The sequence below is a fragment of the Aegilops tauschii genome, chromosome 6 (assembly GCF_002575655.3).
Source record: "Aegilops tauschii subsp. strangulata cultivar AL8/78 chromosome 6, Aet v6.0, whole genome shotgun sequence".
NCBI classification, from domain to species: domain Eukaryota; kingdom Viridiplantae; phylum Streptophyta; class Magnoliopsida; order Poales; family Poaceae; genus Aegilops; species Aegilops tauschii.
Window position 1 is genome coordinate 120,215,576 of NC_053040.3, and position 20,807 is coordinate 120,236,382.

At 46.0% G+C, this 20,807-nt stretch overlaps 1 protein-coding gene across 2 annotated transcripts; it reads right to left on the reverse strand.

Moving 5' to 3' along the window:
- Positions 1-4,562: 4,562 nt before the first annotated feature.
- Positions 4,563-20,605, reverse strand: LOC109741897 (uncharacterized). Of its 2 annotated transcripts, XM_020300986.4 has the most exons (13): positions 19,957-20,605; positions 18,246-18,343; positions 18,074-18,160; positions 17,915-17,983; positions 17,611-17,824; positions 16,717-16,853; positions 16,442-16,633; positions 16,296-16,365; positions 16,073-16,205; positions 6,955-7,068; positions 6,781-6,874; positions 5,327-5,406; positions 4,563-4,763 (listed from the first exon to the last, which is right to left on the reverse strand). In XM_020300986.4, exons 1-12 carry the CDS (start codon positions 20,275-20,277, stop codon positions 5,370-5,372), a joined length of 1,566 nt encoding a protein of 521 aa, XP_020156575.1. In that variant the 5' UTR covers positions 20,278-20,605; the 3' UTR covers positions 4,563-4,763; positions 5,327-5,369. The 2 variants fall into 2 exon arrangements, with proteins under 2 accessions (XP_020156575.1, XP_020156572.1); XM_020300983.4 differs by lacking the exons at positions 4,563-4,763; positions 5,327-5,406 and adding an exon at positions 5,707-6,051.
- Positions 20,606-20,807: the final 202 nt, after the last annotated feature.

Below are 20,807 nucleotides of genomic sequence, written 5' to 3' on the forward strand. Positions count from 1 at the left end.
ATGCCATGCCATGCCATGCCCTGGCCGGGTGAGGCGGGGCGCCCGGTGGTGGTGGACTGGTTAACGGAGTGGACCCGCCTGCCCGCTAGCGGTGCTCAAAAGGCTACGGCTCTGACACAGATTATCCACCACGGAGCAGCCAGGAAGGCTCGGCTCGGTTCGGCTCGGCTAGGCTAGGCTAATGCAGCCGGCTAGATTTCGAACAGAGAAACCAAGCCTGTCGCGTTCCATATAACCGCGGGCAAAGAGAGAGAGAAAAAAATGACGCAACGTAATTCAGCAACGGGTCTTTTCGTTCAGCAACTGTGGCAGAATACAACGATGTATCCAGAAGTGGACAGGACTGCTACTTCAGTCCATATTATTGCCCCGCATGCTAGAACCATGTACATTTTCATCATATACGTGCTCTCCCCGGCTCCTCGCAGTCGTCTCCCATCCCGTGCAAGTTTGTGTTCCAAACTTGCAATGTTGCGTGATCTGGCCACTACGCGCCGCAGATGCCATCAGACTGGTCAGTGCAGGCACTCCTAGCTCGCATTGAATCCAGCCATTCATTCATTCATTCATTCATTTACACATCGAGTTTGTCCGATCACACTCCCGGATCTCCTCTCTGGCAAAGCTAGCAAGGAGTATCTTTTGATTTCTTCCTTCAACCGTCCAGTGGGCTAACACTCGAGTAGCCATGTAGACCAGAGGCAACAGCCCTCCACTCTGCCGCAGCAACGCCATCCCTGTGACCTTGCCCATGTGAGGCTCTCTAGACAAATATTTGTAGTCCATATTAATACACATCCTATGGCTTATAGGCATAACAAACAAGCAACGCTCGTTTTAACTTTGTATAACCACATCCTCTCGATCTCCTTTGATGGTGGATCTGCACCAACATGTTGGTCACGAGCCTCTTCTCTTTTGTGTAGCATGTAGCAGGTGTCTGGTCAAGCATTCTGCCCATGTTGCACGCCATGTGATCCGGCCTCCATTGGCATGTTCCCGGATATTACTATAGTCAAATGTGCTGCTGGAGCTTAAAGAAAGGGCGTCATGTCGCGGACCGAACCAACCGCCGGAGGTGCGTGCCGGGTGCCTGTGGCCTCCCTCGGGGCACGGTCCAGACGCCAAGCTAGGCTCAAGACAAACGATTTTAGATTTGGTTTTGGCTTTGGCGGAAACACGAGAATTAGCAGGGTGGTTCAGTCCAGTTGCGCTTGTCAGTGATCGGATCAGTTTGCAACTTGTAGTATCGTCGCCCCAAGTGGATCAGCGATAATTGTAATCTGCAAAAAAAAAATGTAAATTTGTCAGATGGGTGTTCATGTATTTTCACCCGTAAAATGAAGCATGTGGAGTACCCATCGGCATGCGTTTCATATACTCCCTCATTTTTTATACAAGGCCACTTTGTTTTTTTTTGTCAAATTTTGACCTACAATTTTTACCAACAAAATATAAATTATATGTCATAAAAAATATATCATTGGAAACTTTTTTGAAATGTGAATCCAGCGAAACTCTTTTTATCGCATATAACTTACTTTTTGTTGGTAAAATTAATTGTCAAAGTTAGACATAAATATATGAAATGGCTTTGTATAAGGAAATAGAGGGAGTATTATAAAAGAACGGACGAAGATGGCCAACCACTTTGTACTCCCTTCGTTTCTTTTTTACTTTTTTAGTATGCATATAAAATTTGGTCACAGTCAAAAGTTTAACTAACTTCGTAGGAAAAATATCAACATTTACAATACTAAAGCTATACGGTATGCAAAGTAATTTCATGATGCTTCTAATAATAATGATTTCATATTGTGAATGTTAATATCTTTTTCTATAAACTTAGAACTTTGACTAAATTTTATATGCAGACTAAAAAGAAAAGGAGGGAGTATATCTGAATACATCAAGGACGCACCCACACACAACTCTCCATCTAGACAAGTGTTACGTGATTACAGTCATTGTGTGAACTCCATCAGAAAGGCTGCTCCATTGATACTAGCCTGCTGCTGACCCCCGCTCCCCCAATTCCCGATTTATCCTAGTGAGCACCATCGACCGAGATAGCACATGTTGGTTGAAGACGATATTGTTCCTATGCTTCCACCGCTCGGAGAGGACCAACTGGATGATCGCACAAAGTTCCTCGACCGTAGGGCATCTCAAAGGCCCGTATGCACCAATTCGGCATATTGAATTAGCCTCATATGTGTTTATACCCAGTTAGTTAGTACTAGTATATGCGTAGTCTCTCGATCTCTCTCGGTCAGTTTGAGTGTGTTAGTCGTGTGTGTGCTCTCTCTCTCCTTTTTGCGCGTGATCTTGAACCTAGTGGGTCCCTATTGTCAGCTTTTCCATGTGCAGTACTCTTTCAATGACTCTTGTTTGTTGACTACGTTAACAACATCGGACGGCAGCGCCTGGGCGAGCGCACCAAGGCGGTAGACAACGAAGAGGCCTCGAACGGGAATGACTCATAGCCTAGTAAGATGTGACGGTGTAATCCCACGTGAGGGGATGATGGTTAACTGGTTCAAGTGCGGGGTGGGGCTGCCGTCACCGGGGAACAATAGGAGGTGTGGAGGTACAAGGATGGCCTGGGAGGCGGTTTAGCATGGGATGGGGCGGCGAGGGGAGCGTTGCAGCGCCGTCGGCCGTGAGAGGCAGGAACGGATGACCTGATCGCACTCATTTGATCAGTTGGAGGAAGAAGACTGGAATTGCAGAAGCACAATAGACATCGGATATCAATCCAACGACTACGACGGTTGGCAGAGTCGTTTGTCGATTATGTTGACAATGCCTTGCACTGGCTTCAAGCTCATGGGGCTCAATGATTTTCTAGGGAAAGGTGGGTCCCAAATGCCAGACTTCAAATATGTAGCAGAACTATACCTTTTTTTTTAAGAATTTATAGTTCACTTGCTTAGCGTGCCAACCTAGAAAAAGACTAAAATTTCCTTCATGGCCCAAATCCATCTCTCCTCTTGAAAGATTTGCACTTGGGTATTCTAAAAAAAATTAAAGTGGGGATGTGCATTTTTCTTAGAAAAAAAAAGTTGGGCCGGTCATGTTCTGTGAAAAAACCTGGGCAGCGTAGGCCCAACGCTCGCCCAACCCAATTGATACTTACTCGATCTAAAAACAAGCAGATGACTTCTAGGTACCAGATGTCAGTGTGTGAAATATGTTGGATCCACTTGACATGGGTATGTTGGACTCGAAAAGCAAACCAGAGGAACGTGTTAAGAAGTTGAGTAAGTGAGGACTCGAACGAGAAGAACATGTGGTGTGGGGATTAAAGGGATGGCATGGGACGTGCTTCACTTTAGGGCTAGGGCACGCAACAACGCTGTCGTCCACGCGAGGGTTGGGAGCAGGCGGTCCGGCTGGAGCTGGTTTGCATGGTTGGAGGAAGAAGACGGGAGATTGAAGGAGCACGCCAACAATTGGATTTGAATCCAACGACTGCTAGAACGGCTGATGCGAGAAACAAGGAGACACTTGCATGTGTATGGCCAAGTTTAACCTGCTAGGTCCCCGGTGTCAGCTTTTTCTTGTATAGTTCTCTCATTTATTGATTATATTGACAATTTGGTGGAGCATTACAGTAGGTACCGACACTTTCTGTGCTTTTGCTCTTTACATGATGCTTGAACTGAATTTTTGTTTGTCTAGTCGATTCTACGTCAAAGCGAGAGTAAAAACGGCGGCACAATGACAAGCGCGGCAAGGCGGGGGTTGCCTGCGAGGCCATAACAGAACGACTTGAGCCGGGAACAACGCAACAATGCCGTCCAATGCTAAGGGTTGACTGGTTAAGGTACGGGGTGGGGTGTCGTCACCAGAGAAGAACAAGAATTGTGTAGGGTTGAAGGGATGGCCTAGACAGCAATTGGGGCTTCAAGGTGCACCCGACAGCTTTGCCGGTCCCAGGGGCCGGTAGCACGTTGTCCAGCGGGCGCTGTTTGTGTGGCTTAAGAAAGAAATTAAAAAGCACGCCGGCCACTGGATTGAAATGCAACGGTTAGACTGATGCGAGGAAGGGGCGTTTTCTTGCATACAGGTTGTGAAACTTATTGGGTCCTCGATGTCAGCCTCTCCTGCATTTCTTTGTTTATTGAATTTTGATGAGTGGCATCATGGTATCATGTTGATATTTTCCCTGATGTAAATGCCGTTCCTATTCTCCAGATAGCTGCTCGAGTGCAGCGGTGCGCACAATGTGGCCGTCCCTATTCTCCGGATAGCATGCTAGAGGCTATATATCTATTCTCCAAACACTAGTTCTGACCATGTCTGCCTAGGGCACCAACCAGACAAGCAAGCAATGAATCCTTCCTTTTCTAAAAAGGTAAAAAAATCAAAGAAAGCTCTTCCATGTTCGATACTGGAAGTAATCCTTTTCTGCTATAGAATGGTCAATAATCAATTATACTCCCTCCGTAAAAAAATATAAGAGCGGTTAGTGGTCTAAACACTTTTATATTTCTTTACAGAGGGAGTACGATACAGCACGAAAATTTGGCTGTATGACATTCAAATGCTAATATAAATTTCAGCAAAGCTGCATGCTCTAGCTTTCTCTCATTTTCAAAACATCCCCAAAAAATACATCAGAAGGTGCTACAAAGTCTTGCTGTGTTCCCATAGGGGAGAAAAAAGATGCCACAAGATTTGTATTCAAATGCTATGACCCAATCTTCGAGAAATGTTGGTTGTTCTGTAGCAACTGTCATCTGGGGTAGTCCATTCACCTGCCAAAACAGAACATCAAAAGAAGATGAAAATAATTCACAGCTCCCACTCTGAGCTTAATACTTAAGAGAAACAATCATTACAAAACTCTAATAGGATAAATACTTAACCATGTAGTTTCATGTGATGACTCGCTTTACGGTGGCATATAAAATATAGTTTTATCCTAAATACTTTTGTAGACTAGCTAAAAGTTATGTTTCGGGACTATATCAGCAATACTACCGCAGGTGATATTCTGTTCAACGCAGTAGCTTCTTCCTGCTATAGCATGGCAAGGGGTTTGAAGAAGCAATGGAGATTCGTGTGCAAATTTCTGTACATCTCCGATGTTATCTTTTACGTATGTTTCCGGTGAAGTTGAGCTGTAACTGCAAGTGAACACTCATCAGGTTGATAAGCACAGCAGAGTCAACACTGGTGGTTTATATATGCTTTGCTGTTAGAACATAAATAGTGACGATGGGTTGTAAAATAACTTATATCCATTTTACTTGAAAGGAAATGTGGTGTATCCTAGAAGCCATAAAAAGAAAGGCACATAGAAAGGACAAATGAATACCATCAAGCAGTTAAAACAGCAGGAGATTGGGATCTGTAAATCATTACACCCGGTTATCCTTTCTCCATGGGCGCTGGGACCTATTTTAGACAGTTGCAACAAGATACTGGGTCAGCCTTTTACTACTATATCGATAAAAAAAAGGCCAACTTACTGAGCTGGCAATACTTCTCGGACTAGAAAACGAGAAAACAAAATATCCAGCCCAAAATAAATAAGAAATTTGTTAACACCAAAAGAAATTGAGCATATTGACACATCAATTCTACGCAGTGAAGAAAAGACTGAACACATCATCAGCCAGAAGTCCAATCATGCTCAAAGTACAACTTGCTTGAATGAAGAAGTGTTTATAGAAAAAAAATAACAAGACACAGATATGAGCAACTGAGCGTGGCTTTACAGCACATATACAAAGATATTTATATCTTGAGACCAAATGTACAGAACTAAGCCTCAGGCTATAGATTTCCAAAATGAAACAGAAGACCATAAATCCATGAAAGTAAGGAATCAACAATCTGTTTAGGAGCTCCAGACTTCATAATTCAAGCATCCCAAAACCGCAGGTAGTAAATTTGTCACCTAAGCATATTTGGTGAATCCTTTCAAAGTAAATCAGTAACCTTTCTATAAAATAATCATATCGCCAATCAAAATTACCTCATCTGTTAGTTCCCACATGGGATGGTGGAATACCCCCAACCCAAAATGTCCCTAAAGGCCTGAACAGCAGGTAATGAAAGCATCGGGTGATCGGGTCACACTAGCAGGAGGGTGGTAGGTAGGTAGGTAGGTGACATGCAGAAGAAATACTGACAATGGTGAATGCCAGCTATTGCTTTTCAAGAATATATGAGAATGTACTGTCAAGAAAAGTCTTTTGACAACACACTGTAAGGCATAAAAAAATGATCATTTTTTAGAAAATGCTACTTCATAGCATTATGCTTCAATTACAGTACTATATCATATTAAATTGCCCAATCGTAGCAACACATACAAATATGAGTTCTTTTTACCAGAATTAATGGGTCTACAGCATAAAATATCAGGGCTCGTTTGATACAAAGGGATTTCATAGGATTTGTATCCTTAGGATTTTTTCTATGATGGTTGTTTGATTCGTAGGATTGGAATCCTTAGGATTTTTTTCATAGGATTCATTTGTACTACATTTTGGAGGAAAATTTCCATCTTCAAAGCTCTGTAAGATTCTTTGTTTTTCCTGTGCTATCAAACACTCTTCCAAATCCTGTAGGATAGAAAAGGACATGACAATCTATTCCTACGTTTTTCCTGTTCCCGCATTTTGAGAATCGTGAATCAAGGAGGCCCTCAGATGGGGTAATTAACAGAAACACGTTGGTGACATAAAACCACTGTAGCAGCAAGTCTACAGCATTTAGGAAAGAGGGATACAGAAAAATAATTTGGTAAGATTAACTCCTTACCTTGTAGTTACATGATTTTCAACTACTTTCTGTTCATCTTCACTGAACATGAACCACTTGTCTTGGTTCTTCATTGTAGCTTCTTTGTCAAATTCTGACATAAACATGGTATTACTAATCACTATATATTTGCAAATGAGTAAAATGAAAACTTATCTCATAATAATTTCTTACCTTGGCGCAATATGTTTGTATTGTTATCACAATAGCCATCCAGCTTCCAGTATGCTACTCCTTTGTCTACCATGACAGGCGTGGACCTGAGGACACATCCCCGTTCCTCTAATTCTGCATAGTTGAGAAGTAAAAGAAGAAATTAATACAGCATGGCTAGCTCAATATCCTTTTTTACTAAAAAAAAGCATAGACATTTTACACATCACATAATAAAACAGAAGGACAAGAATACATAGGACCTATCTATTGTTTCTAGAATAAGAAAGGCACCCTAAATCACATGTCAGAAGAGACTCGGTGGTGGGGGTGTACAACCACACCTCCCATCTTATTACACCTCCCAACTGAATTAGGCTCAGTATGCTTGAAATGTTAAGAAACTAAATTAAGCATCTTTACTTTCACATTCTGAAAAGTAACTACCAGGCCAGTCTAGACTGCACACTATGCAAAATATTGAAAATAAAAGTAAACCAAAAATTGCAAATGGAGGATACATTAAATTGAAAAGGAAAACTGACACTCGAACTGCGCTTCTGCTGCATAACTAAAAGTTGTCAATGAAAGATTATGTGATTTTCAAAGTAAAGGGGTGCCTCATGAATCATGATTGCTTCTGTTCCAACTTATTTATTTGGAGTTAAGATGGAATTTTCATCATCATCAACAACAACAACAACAACAACAAAGCCTTCAGTCCCAAACAAGTTGGGGTAGGCTACAGGTGAAACCTATAAGATCTCGCGACCAACTCATGGTTCTGACACATGGATAGCAAGCTTCCACGCACCCGCGTCCATGGTTAGTTCTTTGGTGATACTTCAGTCCTTCAGATCTCTCTTTAAGGACTCCTCCCATGTCTAAGTTCGGTCTACCCCGACCTCTCGACATTATCAGCACGCTTTAGCCGTCCACTATGCACCGGAGCTTCTGGAGGCCTCGCTGAATATGCCCAAACCATCTCAGACGATGTTGGACAAACTTCTCTTCAATCGGTGCTACCCCAACTATCTCTTATATCATCATTCCGGACTCTGTCCTTCCTCGTGTGGCCACACATCCATCTCAACATGCGCATGTCCGCCAAACCTAACTGTTGAACATGTCGCCTTTTAGTCGGCCAACACTCAGCGCCATACAACATTGGGGTCGAATCGCCGTCCTATAGAACTTGCCTTATAGCTTTTGTGGCACTCTCGTCACAGAGAATGCCAGAAGCTTGGCGCCGCTTCATCCATCTGGCTTTGATTCGATGGTTCACATCTTCATCAATATCCCCATCCTTTTGCAGCATTGACCCCAAATATTGAAAGGTATCCTTCTGAGGCACCACCTGCCTATCAAGGCTAACCTGCTCCTCCTCGTGCCTAGTAGTACTGAAACCACACCTCATGTACTCGGTTTTAGTTCTAGTAAGCCTAAAACCTTTCGATTCCAAGGTTTGTCTCCATAGCTCTAACTTCCTATTGACCCCCGTCGGACTATCGTCCACTAGCACCACATCATCCGCAAAGAGCATACACCATGGGATATCTCCTTGTATATCTTTTGTGACCTCATCCATCAGCAAAGCAAAAAAGATAAGGGCTCAAAGCTGACCCCTGGCGCAGTCCTATTTTAATCGGGAAGTCATCAGTGTCGCCATCACTTGTTCAAACACTTGTCACAAATGGAATTTTCATCATATCAAAGAAAACATATTGTGATATCAAACTCTCAATTAGCATTTTTAACTCATTTCCACCCCTTTAAATAGGACAAGGTATGAAGACTTAATCAACATTATTTCCTAGACCTAGCTTTAGGAGTGTTTGCTCTAAAACCTCAACCAGCCCATAATCACCTTCAAACTTGTTAGAGTTATATATAGCCATGTAATGTCCCCATTGTATAAGGGGTTTTCTATATATTTACCACACATGTACTTGCCTCATGGAAATGCAATTTGCATATTCCCAACATGGCATCAAAGCCCTAGGGTTCTAATTGCATATTCCCAACATGGCATCAAAGCCCTAGGGTTATTTTTCCCGCTTTCCAAAAGCGAAGCAACGTAATACTCCTGAAATTCCTTCATACTGGTAGTCTAGAGCAAACTTACTACCTGACCCAACATGTCGCTTATAATTCGTGAAAGTAAGGCCATGGCGTCATGCCCTAATGACAGTCTAATTGCTATGCTGGTAGGACCATTGTTGCCATCACGTCTTACTTTTACAAGGCTTGTTGAATCTTCTGTTCTACCTATTTCACAACGTTGCAAGAACTGTCTGTAACAGTTTACTACACTCCAGGGAGGGGTTATCATGGCATCACCTTGGCATTGAGATAGCACCCCCAAGGCCATATCAGACCCCAAGGGCCATCAACCTAGGTATTTTAGTTAGGCAAGCGCCTAGACAGTTTAGGTGACACCATCAAAATATGGATGTCGCCAAGAGTAATAGGAGCATTATATTAGGGAAAATCTCATCTTTAAGATTAGGGTTTCATACCTAAAGAAAAAGGGCAACCCGGTGCATGTAGCTCCCGCTTGCGCAGGGTCCGGGGAAGGGTCCGACCACTTTGGGTCTATTGTACGCAGCCTTTCCCTACATTTCTGTAAGAGGCTGTTTCCAGGACTTGAACCCGTGACCTCATGGTCACAAGGCAGCAGCTTTACCACTGCGCCAAGGCTCCCCTTCGGTTTCATACCTAAAAATCGAAGAAAAATGGACCTTGGAGGGTGGGGGAGCGATCCTATGAGGAAAAAGATCCTAACATGAGGGGCCTTTGACTTGGTATGTTGATCAATTGGTAATACAAGTTGTGCTAGCCATGGCTACGCTAACAACAGAAGCAGCCCGATGGTGAAAATGGCAAGGCCGTCGACATCAAAATAGGTGGTAGATTGGTGTCACAGGAAGAACATTGTGTGACATACATATTTCCATTATCGGCGATGTCCATCCTTGTCACAGTTGCTTCTATTTTGGCAGGATAAACACCAATGGGCCCGATGGTATCGAACTAGAAAACAAAGTGGGAAGATGTGTAGGTAGAAGGGTGAACACAAAGCAGTATGGTGGATGCACAAATAAGTTTGCCAACAGACATCAATCTTGATTGACTCTGACTCTAAAACAATGGTCAAGTTCCATCTTATTGTTACAAAATCAGGGAGCAGAGCACATATGAATTAAGGTAATCAACATATTATCATATGTTTCCATTTCTTAGGGCTACCTTATCTTGGATGGTTATGTCCACATGCATGAAAGAATTGGGTTGCACTATACAAACAGTATGTTTACAAAAATGGTCGGTATGCATGTATGGTGGAGGGGCAGACAATTTGACGTCAGTGGAAGTTACATATTCCCTCCGGTCTTAACTTTGATCATTTGTTTCTACTACTCCCTCGCGTCTTTGAGAAGATAGTATGTTGCACAATCTCAAAGAATAGTACTTTGACCATCAGTTTCTATTATGGTATAATGTTTAAAACTTAATAAAATCGTTATAATGTGCAAGTATTTTTTAGACAAATCCATACATATGGTTCTCACTCACACAATCAAAATATTTTAGAAGATATTGCCTTATTGGTGGTTAACGTTTTAGAAGTTAGACCAAAACTATGTCCAGACCATCATGTTTTTGTCGACTGGAGGGAGTAATATAAAACCTAATAATGTAGTTATATTACAAAGGTACTTTCCAGAAAAATACATATATACTCCCTCCGTCCCATAATATAAGAACGTTTTTTACACTAGTGTAGTGTCAAAAACGTTCTTATATTATGGGACGGAGGGAGTACATATTAAGGCATACTACATTTGATGTGAAATGATATATTAAACGTGATTGAAAGATATCAGACATACTTGTTAGGAATAAGCAACTTGTATTCCCATGAGGCCATAGGCCGATATATATACATGTACAGGTGTGGTACATATGCAGGAAACCCCTTATACTACGGGATAAATACAAAGGGGTATACATGACTTATATTATAACTCTAACACCCCCCCTCAAACTCATGGTAGAGGAACAACACTGAGTTTGGAGAGATAAAAGCCATGTTGTGCTCTAGTCTGGGCCTTTGTCAGGAAATCCGCCAACTGTAACTCGGAAGGCACATACTGAAGAGCAACGACCTGATCCTGCACAGCAGCGCGCACATAGAAAGCATCAACACCAATATGCTTGGTGAGCTCATGCTTCACAGGATCGCGCGCAATGCTGATAGCACCTGTACTGTCAGATAAGAGCATAGTCGGTGTAGTGACAGAAACACCAAAGTCCTGAAGCAACCACCGTAACCAAGTCACCTCTGCCGTCAAAAGAGCCATAGCTCGCAACTCAGCCTCAGCACTCGAACGGGAAACTGCAATCTGTTTCTTCGTCTTCCAGGCAATGAGAGAACCGCCAAGAAAAACACAGTAAGCAGAAAGCGAACGGCGATCAGAAGGATCACTAGCCCACGTAGCATCCGCATAGGCCTGAAGCTGTAAAGAACTGGAGCTAGGAAAGAAGAGACGGTGAGAGATCGTACCCCGAAGATATCGGAGAACACGAAGGAGATGACTATAATGAACCGATGTGGGAGCAGAAACAAACTGACTCAGGATATGAACCGGATAAGAGATGTCCGGACGAGTGACAGCTAGATAGACAAGACTGCCAACGAGATGACGATAACGCGTAGGGTCAGGGAGAGGATCACCATCAGTAGCACGAAGGTGAACATTGAGCTCCATAGGAGTCTCAACAGTGCGCTCGTCAGAAAGAGCAGCACGAGCAAGAAGATCCTGGATATACTTTTCCTGGGATATAAAAAAGCCATCAGAGGTAGAAGAGACTTCAATCCCAAGAAAATAGCGAAGAGGTCCAAGATCAGACATAAGAAACTGCTCACTAAGACGGGCCTTTACAAAGGCAATATACTCGGGGTCATCCCCAGTGATGACCATATCATCAACATAGAGAAGAAGAAGAAGAGTCCGGCCACGGGGAGAAAGGTGAATAAACAATGCGGGATCATGAACACTTGCTGAAAAACCAGCAGTAGTGACCACAGAAGCAAAACGCTCAAACCAGGCACGAGGGGCTTGCTTAAGGCCATAGAGAGAGCGACGAAGACGACACACCATGCCATCAGGAACAGAATACCCAGGTGGTGGCTGCATGTACACCTCCTCACGCAGCTCACCATTAAGAAAGGCATTCTTAACATCAAGCTGAGATATAGACCAGTGGCGTGCAGAGGCAACGGCAAGAAGTGTACGAATAGTGGTCATATGGGCCACAGGAGCAAAAGTCTCATCATAATCACGACCATGCTCCTGCTGAAAACCACGAGCCACGAGACGAGCTTTGTGACGCTCAAGAGAACCATCGGAGCGAGTCTTAACCTTGTAGACCCACTTACAAGTGATGGGACTGACTCCGGGAGGAAGAGAAACAAGATCCCAGGTACCGGTGCGTTCAAGAGCAGCAATCTCCTCCGCCATCGCAAACTGCCATTCAGGATGAACAACAGCCTGACGGTAAGAAGTCGGCTCAAGAACAGCAGCACCAGCGGTGGGAAATCCAAAGCGATCAATAGGCGGACGAGGACGAGAACGCAAACCATAAGTAGGCTGAGAGGAAGAGGACGACTCATCCAAGGAAGCATCCACAGGTCGGGAACGACGAGTGTAATGCTGCGGAAGAGATGGAACAAGAGAAGGAGGAATCGCCAAGGTAGAATCAGGGGGTGGCGACGAAGAAGTCACCGGAGATGAAGGTGTAGAATCCGGTGACATGCTAGGTGAGGAGACCGGGGAAGATGGTGGCGGTGAATCGACAAGGGGTGGAGAAGCAGAGGGAGTGGGACGAATAGGTACAGGCGCGACGGGAGGGAGGGGAGTCAGGAAAAGTGAGAAAAGAGATATCCTCCACTGAAAAGACCGTGGAAGATGGTTGTGGGTAAAAAGGACGAGACTCATCAAAAGTCACATCTCGAGAGATACGCATCCGACGACCGACAGGATCCCAACAACGATAGCCCTTATGCTCATCACTGTAGCCTAAGAAGACACACTCAACAGACTGAGCGGTCAGTTTGGTGCGTTCGCGAGGGGCAAGAAGAACATAGCAAACACAACCAAACAAGCGAAGCATCGAATAATCGGGAGAGCGATCAAACAGACGCTCAAAAGGAACACCACCCTGCAAAGCAGCAGATGGCTGAAGGTTGATGAGATAGACAGAAGTGGAGATAGCCTCGGCCCAAAAATGAGGCGGAAGAGAGGCGGCGATCATCATAGCACGAGCCGTCTCAAGAAGGTGACGATGCTTGCGCTCAGACACACCATTCTGAGCATGAGCACCAGGACAAGAGAACTGGGCAAGAGTACCCTGCTCAGCAAGGACACAACGCAACATCTTAGAGATATACTCACCAGCGGAGTCAGCACGAAAAACACGAATGGGTGAAGAGAACTGAGTATGAACCATGGCAGCAAAACGCTTATAAATAGACAACACCTCACTACGAGAAGTCATGAAATAAAGCCATGTGTAACGAGAAAAATCATCGATGAAAATAATATAGTATTTATGACCACCTTTCGAAGTGAAAGGAGCCGGACCCCATACATCAGAATGGACTAAATCGAAAGGACGCTGAGACACTGACTCACTATGAGAATATGGTAGCTGAATCTGCTTGCCAAGACGACAACCCTGACACTCTAAAGAGACATCTCCTGAGACAGACCCCAGAAGGCCTCGACGAACTAAAGACGATAATCGAGAACCACACAGATGACCAAGTCGATGATGCCACTGCTTGAAGGAACCAGTAACAGAAGCGACAGCAGCGGAGGAACTGGCGATGGTGGTGGCAGCGGAAGGAACATGAAGCCAGTCCAACTCCCAAAGACCCTGAGAATCACGGCGGCGAGGGCCAGCCCCAACCAGAGTGTGCGTGCGACGATCCTGGACAGAACAAGAGTCAACATCAAGGATGACACGACAACCAGAATCAGTAAGTTGACCGGCAGAAAACAGATTCATGGTAAGTCGAGGAACATGAGCAACATCAGGAACAGAATAAGGAGTAGAAAGATGGCCTCTACTAGCAACAGAAAGTGGAGTACCATCAGCAGTGAAGACATGAACAGGAGAATCCAGCGAGCGAAGAGAAGACAAAGCGGAAGAATGAGAAGACATATGAAAAGAAGCTCCAGAGTCCAGAACCCATGGGGATGTACCTGACTGTGTAGAGTGCGGGTGCTCAGTGCGGGAAGCATCAGTCACAGAACCAGCAGTACCCGTCAAGGAAGAACCTGAAGCCGCGAGCAGACGCTTAAGTCTCAGAATATCCTGCTCGGTCAAAGCAATGGCTGAAGCTGGCGAGGGAGATGACGCAGTCCCTGATGATCACGCCTTGCGCAGGTGTTTCCGCTTGGTGTAGCACTGGGACTCAATATGACCATCATTCTTGCAGTAGTCACAATGTGAACGGGGGCGACCGGAGCCGCCAGAAGGAGTGGGCAAGAGCGGCGGAGCACTCGAGCGAGCATGAGGCGGTGCAGCAGGTGGAGTGGAAGAAACCCGAGTAGCGAGCACCGAGGGAACCTCCAGCAAACCAGCACCGCGTAGGCGAGTCTCCTCAGCACGAATCTCTGAAAGCGCCTCCATGAGAGAAATACGGCCACGAGCAAGCAACTGAGCACGCCGGGGCTCAAACTCCTTACGGAGCCGAGACAGGAACTCGTAGACGCGATGAAACTCCAAATCGGCCTGGACAGCCTGGCAGCAGGGGCAAGTACGACAACCAGCACTGCGGAGAGAATCAAGCTGGCGCCAGATAGCAGAACTCTGTGCATAAAAGTCATCAACAGTAGAGTCACCCTGCTGAAGAGCATGCTCCTGACGAACCACAGACAGGTATAAGGCATCACCAGAGGGCTCATAGCGCTGACGAAGACAGGTCCACATCTGGAAGACAGTAGGAAGACCCAGAAACTCAGAAGCAAACTGAGGCAGAACACTAGCAGTGAGAACAGCGGCAGCACGAGCATCATCATCAAGCCACTGGGTGTAAACAGACAAAGCACCATGATACGTCTGAAGAGCCTCCTCATAAGCCAGAGCCCTCTTATCATAGGCACGATCAGCAGCCTCATCAGCAACCTTAGCCGCATCCTTGGCGGCCTGATTAGCATCCGGAGGAAGAACCAGTGGAGTCGGCGGAGTAGGGGCCACCGGAGGAACCGGACGTGGCGGACAGCAGACCTCGCCAGAAAGAACACCCCAGAGACGGATGCCACGCATGTGAATGCGCATGAAGCCAGCGAACTCGGTGTAGTTAGTACCGTCGAAGATCACCGGACAGCGAGGGACAGCGACAAAGCCCGAGGCAGTAGACATTTTTTATTTTTTTTGCAAAGATCCGAACGAGGACAACGGCGCAGCAGACCGCAGACGGCAGCCCAGCCGATCAGGAGGGGATCGAACCGGCGAGAGGACTCGATCGGGAGCTGCCCGGGCACCGGGCGGAAGCAGAGGAGCCTGGCGGAGCGACGGGAAGGAGCCGCCCGGGCACCTGGCGGAAGCAGAGGAGCCTGGCGGGGCGACGGGAACGGCGGCACACGGCGGGCGGCTGGCGGCGACGGGAGCGGCGGCACCCGGCGGACGGCTGGCGGGCAACGGGAACGGCGACACCCGGCGGACGGCAGCACCTGGCGGGAGGGAGAGGAGCCGGGCGGGCGCTGGCGGGCGACGGGAACGACGGGAGGGAGAGGAGCCGGGCGGGCGACGAACTGGAGGGCGGGCGAGTAGCGACGCCGAGACGGAGAAAGAAAATCGCGGCGGCGGCGGGACGGGATCGAGCACGAGTTGCGCGTGCGAAAAAGAGACCTAAAGCTCTGATACCATGTTAGGAATAAGCAACTTGTATTCCCATGAGGCCATAGGCCGATATATATACATGTACAGGTGTGGTACATATGCAGGAAACCCCTTATACTACGGGATAAATACAAAGGGGTATACATGACTTATATTATAACTCTAACAATACTGTGAACTGAACAAATGCACAATACTAAACAAATTTAACCATACTGCCACATACCATTCATGGCTGCCTGCTTGACTTCTTTTGCCTCTTTTATTTGACAAAAGATATTATTAGCTTCTTCATTGCCAGCGATTTCTCCTCCCATTGTTTTAGCCATGTCATTCTGTCTTTCTTTTAGCTCCTTTTCCTATGAAACAAGAGAAAACTGCTGATCACTAATGTCAACCAAGTGACTTGACACTTGACCACAAAAAAAAGGAACTTCTCAACGAAATACCTTCTCGGTTGCAGCACGGATCTTTTGTCTGGCCACACCCTCTCTAGCTTCAATCCTAGTCCTCAACTTTCTGAAAAAGATACAAGATAATTAATATGACAGTAGTAAAGTGAGCTTCTTCAACACATATGGTAGCCTGTACTTACTCAGATGATAATGCCTCGTCACACAGAGAATTCAGCACATCCAGCTTATGAGAAGGGCTCAAATTTTTATATCCAGATAGCCCATGGCTTAAGCAGTCAAGGATGAAATCTTTTGCGTGTAATGTCGAGTCAGTGATATATTTGCTGAGTTTTCTTATCCATGTATCGCCATGTTTTGGATATTTCAAAGGCCTTAAGAAAGGAAAAACCTCATTTAGTCATTTTTTAACTACATGCGCAAAACTAGAAGGAGATACAATTTGAAGTATACTTACTTGTAATTGCCATTTTCCATGACAGACAACAGGTTTGCGTGAAGCTCAGCAACAACTGAAGACACCTCTCGGAGTTGACGATCTCCAGTTATGTCTTTGACAATTTTTTCTGATTGGCCCTTCCTTATTTGGAAGATCTGCTTAAATCATTTTGTACAGTATTCTACTTATAATACGGAAGAAAAGGTCTCTAAAAGCAAGCAGTTAGCTAAGAACTGGTAAGAATTCCAACTATGGAAACAAAAACCAAGTTTGATGCCAGACTATAAATACAATGCAAATAAACTTTCTTTAGATTATTATTAATTGACATCATAAAGAATATGCCCCTCAAGTTGACGATCTGTTTGTGTGAACAAGACAGAAGTAATAAGAACAGGATCAAGATTCTAGACCTCACCAACTGCACAATTTACGAGCTCAGCAATAATCTCAAACAACCTCACTTAGCTACTGCAAACAAGATTTAGAAATGACAAATGAGGAGTCCATGTATCAATCAATGCAACACAAAATAATTTGTAATTGCTGCACTAGGACATCAATTTAGTATGTGTTCGTTCTCACACTCTAAATTGTTCCATGATGCCTGTTAGAGATAGAAGATGGATTTAAAATAATCATGACACTTTCTGGAGGTAGATGAAATCAAGCATACAGATCATTAGAGATATACCAACTGGGCACTTGCATAGACATGCATCATTATCACAAATATTGTGAAGCCCTTAAGACATCCTAGTCTCAGCAATGATTTGCACGATGACATATTGCGCTGGTCAAATTGTCAGAAATGCAGATGCATGTCATATGTGATACTAAGGAGATTTTATCACAGAAGTGTAACTAACATATATGATAAAAAATAAAATACTATTTGCTTTCCGTAACTACCTCGCCAAATGAGCGACAAAACTCCAAAAATTGAATGGCAGCACCAACATCTTCAGGCTGCATCTCTACACCAGCAACGCAAGTCACAAGTGTTCCCTTGGGTATGACTATTTCATCCTTGAGAGCATCGGTGCTCTCAATTCTCCGCAGGTTGCCCTTCGGTCTCTTGACAGAATGGACCGTTGGCCCTGCCGGCTCCTCCCCTCTCCTCTTTCTGCCAAACAAAACCAGATAACGAGTATATATGAACAACAACAAAAAACCTGTAATCCCTCATGACAAGCATCAGCTTCAGATTGCTCACTTGCACTTGCCCTTCGGTCTCTTGACAGAATGGACCATTGGCCCTGCCGGCTCCTCCCCTCTCCTCTTTCTGCCAAACAAAACCAGGTAACGAGTATATATAAACAACAACAAAAAACCTGTAACCCCTCATGACAAGCATCAGCTTCAGATTGCTCACTTGCACTTGCTGCAGTTGCAGTCATTCCTGCACTTGGGGCATTCCCAGGCTTCCTCCTTCAACACCTCATCCGCAATCAAAGGGTACCTGTTAAATAAAGAGAACATCAACAAACCCCTACAAGATTGCCTACCACAGCCTCTTAAGAAAAGCAGAGAGGACATTATTGAACCTGTTACGTATGCAATTCTTGCAGTATCTGAGAGTGCATTTGCCATTCTTCTTGGATCCTCTGCAAGCTGCCGTGAGCCCTGTTTTTCTCTGACGGCACTGAGGAATAGCAACACAGAAGAGATGAAACGAAGATACATCGAGCAGAAGTGAAAGGGAGCAGGAGCTAGGTCCGGATGGATCCAGTTCTGCTTTCTTTCAGGATTTCTGGCATATCAATCGGGTGGACAACTAGAAAGGATAAACAGATCTTACATGATTTGTTAACTAAAAAAGATAATGACAATAACCCCTAGCAACTTCAGACCAATTTCCCTTCTTAATTGTCCAGTGAAATCGGTTACTAGAGTTGCAGGATTACATTAAAGATATCTTAGATTTCTCGGTCAGGAGGTTGTGTGAAATGCATCTTGTATTAACAAAATCAGATCCATGGCATAAAGGATTTTTCAGTCGTAAGTCGTAACCCCCTGTTTTTCCTCCCTCCTCTCTGATCTGTACGGTTGGTGTGTAAATCTTTTAGATGCCATCCAAGTTTTTGGCTCACGTTTTAACAAAAATCAAGGTAGGGGCCTGCCCTTCCAAATTTGCTTTCTTTTTTCAATAAAGCGCAAAAGCTTTGCGTCTCGGTGCATTGATAGAAAGAGTAATTATGCATGCCACTGCTCAATGGACACTGCACAGATGCATCAACTACATGGCACTGCTAAGTGGACATTAGACAGATGCATCAAGTACATGACACAAGCGTAGATGCCTTCCATGCCCATGTCCAGGACACTGCAAACCAGGTGAGACCTTCACTACCAGGACAGATTCCAGTTCTGCAAAGGGCACAACTAGGCCGCTAGGACAGACCTGCAGCCGAAATGCCCATGTCCAGGACATCGCAAACCAGGCGAAACTTTACATACCCAACTAGACCTGCAGCCGAAATGCCCAAATCTGCGGCAGAACCCACAGGCCTACCTCCTAAAGCTGCACCCAACACTGAGATCCATCCGGTCCCGAACCAGAGAGTTAAGGCTCCAAGACGACACCTCCAAGGAGGATATGGACGACGGCGGCACCCGATCCAGCAAGCCAAATCTGAGGTTTTTACCCGAACACAAAACCCCAGGGTGGGAGAGGTGCTGGAGCTCCACGACGACGCCTCAACAAAGTTGGAAGATGAGGCCCTCAGACATCGGCGTCGCCAACCCTGAAAGGCAGGGCGTTCATCCTCTCCTGGAGCTCCCATGCTTACCGCTTCCATTCAGACCTCTAGCCTCACTAAGGCACCCGTCGGCAGCACGTCAAAGCCACGCCCCCTAAGCTGGCAAGTGGCGCAGGTGCCGCCATGGTAGGAGCCGCCAGCAGAACAGCGTACGGCGACATCAGAGTTGCATTGCCAGCAGCGCACAGCTGGAACGCCAACGCCCGCCACCTTCAGTGGGCGCGGGGTGCCATGCACGCCGGCTACTCCCACCACCGGTGGAGGAGCCACCCGCCGCCGCTGCAGCCCTGCCTAGAAGCGCATATCCCACACATGCCGTCGCCATGGACCACCACGACGCAACCAGAGCAATAATAGGGCGACGGCGGCGAGGAGTGAGTGGAGGGTCGAAGGGTCTAGCTAGGGTTTGCGATTGGGGATCGCCTCGTGAGTCGCCTGGCGTCTCCCGAATTTCGCTCAAAAAGAAGGGAAAGGGAGGAGGGGAGCTCTCACTCACCTGGTGGCAGATCCAGACGTCACCTGCGACGCCGTTCGTCTCCACGGCAGCGCCCACCTCGGCGCCGGCGCCGCTCCCCTCCGAGGCGACCCCCTTCTCGCCACCGGAGCCGACGCCGTTCTTCTCCGGGGCGACGCCCTCCTCGGCGCCGACGCCGACCGTCTCCGGGGCAGCGCCGACGCCCTCCGCAGCGGCCACCATGCCACCATCGCCGTTGCCCTCCTGGGCGACGACCTCCACTCGGACGGCGCGGTTACTCTGCGGGGCGGCGACCCTCTCCGCGTCGCCGTCGCGGGCGTCCCGGTTCAGATCTATCTCCATCGGCTACTCTGACGAGGCTGGAGAACTGGGGAAGAGATGGCGCTGGGTAATTCGCATCGAAACTAGAGAACTGGAACTCTGTGTCTGGAAAAATGAGATTTCTCGCGTTGGTGGAATTGGAAGGTGGCTAACGCGACGAGATTGGAAGCGAGGGAAGAGCAGGGAGGAACTGTCCATGGCGGCGCGCGTCCGAGCAGAGCGAGAGTGGCAAGAACACTTTTTTTTCTTGAAATTGGGAAGAACACTTAAGTACTTAACTGAAGCCCCTACTTAGTTATTATCAGTATCTCCTTTTTTCGGATGTCCCGAGCCCCCGACCTTGGTTTTCACCGAGCTCCCCTGCCCGAGCAGCCATGATAAGAGCATCTCTAGTAGACTCGCAAAATTTTGATTCACAAAATAGGTTTGCAGTTCGATAAAGATCTCGTTTGCGGGTTAAAAACGTGCGCAGCCGAACAGAAACTGTATACGGAGTTGTATAATTTGAAAAAAAAACGCAGGAGAAATTGCAAACGTAATCGCAGGAGAAA

Excerpts from the sequence above, each read along its gene's own strand:
- LOC109741897 (XM_020300983.4), bottom strand. The coding sequence starts at position 20,277 with ATGGAGATAGATCTGAACCGGGACGCCCGCGACGGCGACGCGGAGAGG. Across the intron at positions 18,344-19,956 it reads ACGTCTGGATCTGCCACCAG|TGCCGTCAGAGAAAAACAGG; the intron begins GTGAGTGAGAGC and ends GCTATTCCTCAG. Across the intron at positions 16,366-16,441 it reads GACGAGGCATTATCATCTGA|AAAGTTGAGGACTAGGATTG; the intron begins GTAAGTACAGGC and ends TATCTTTTTCAG.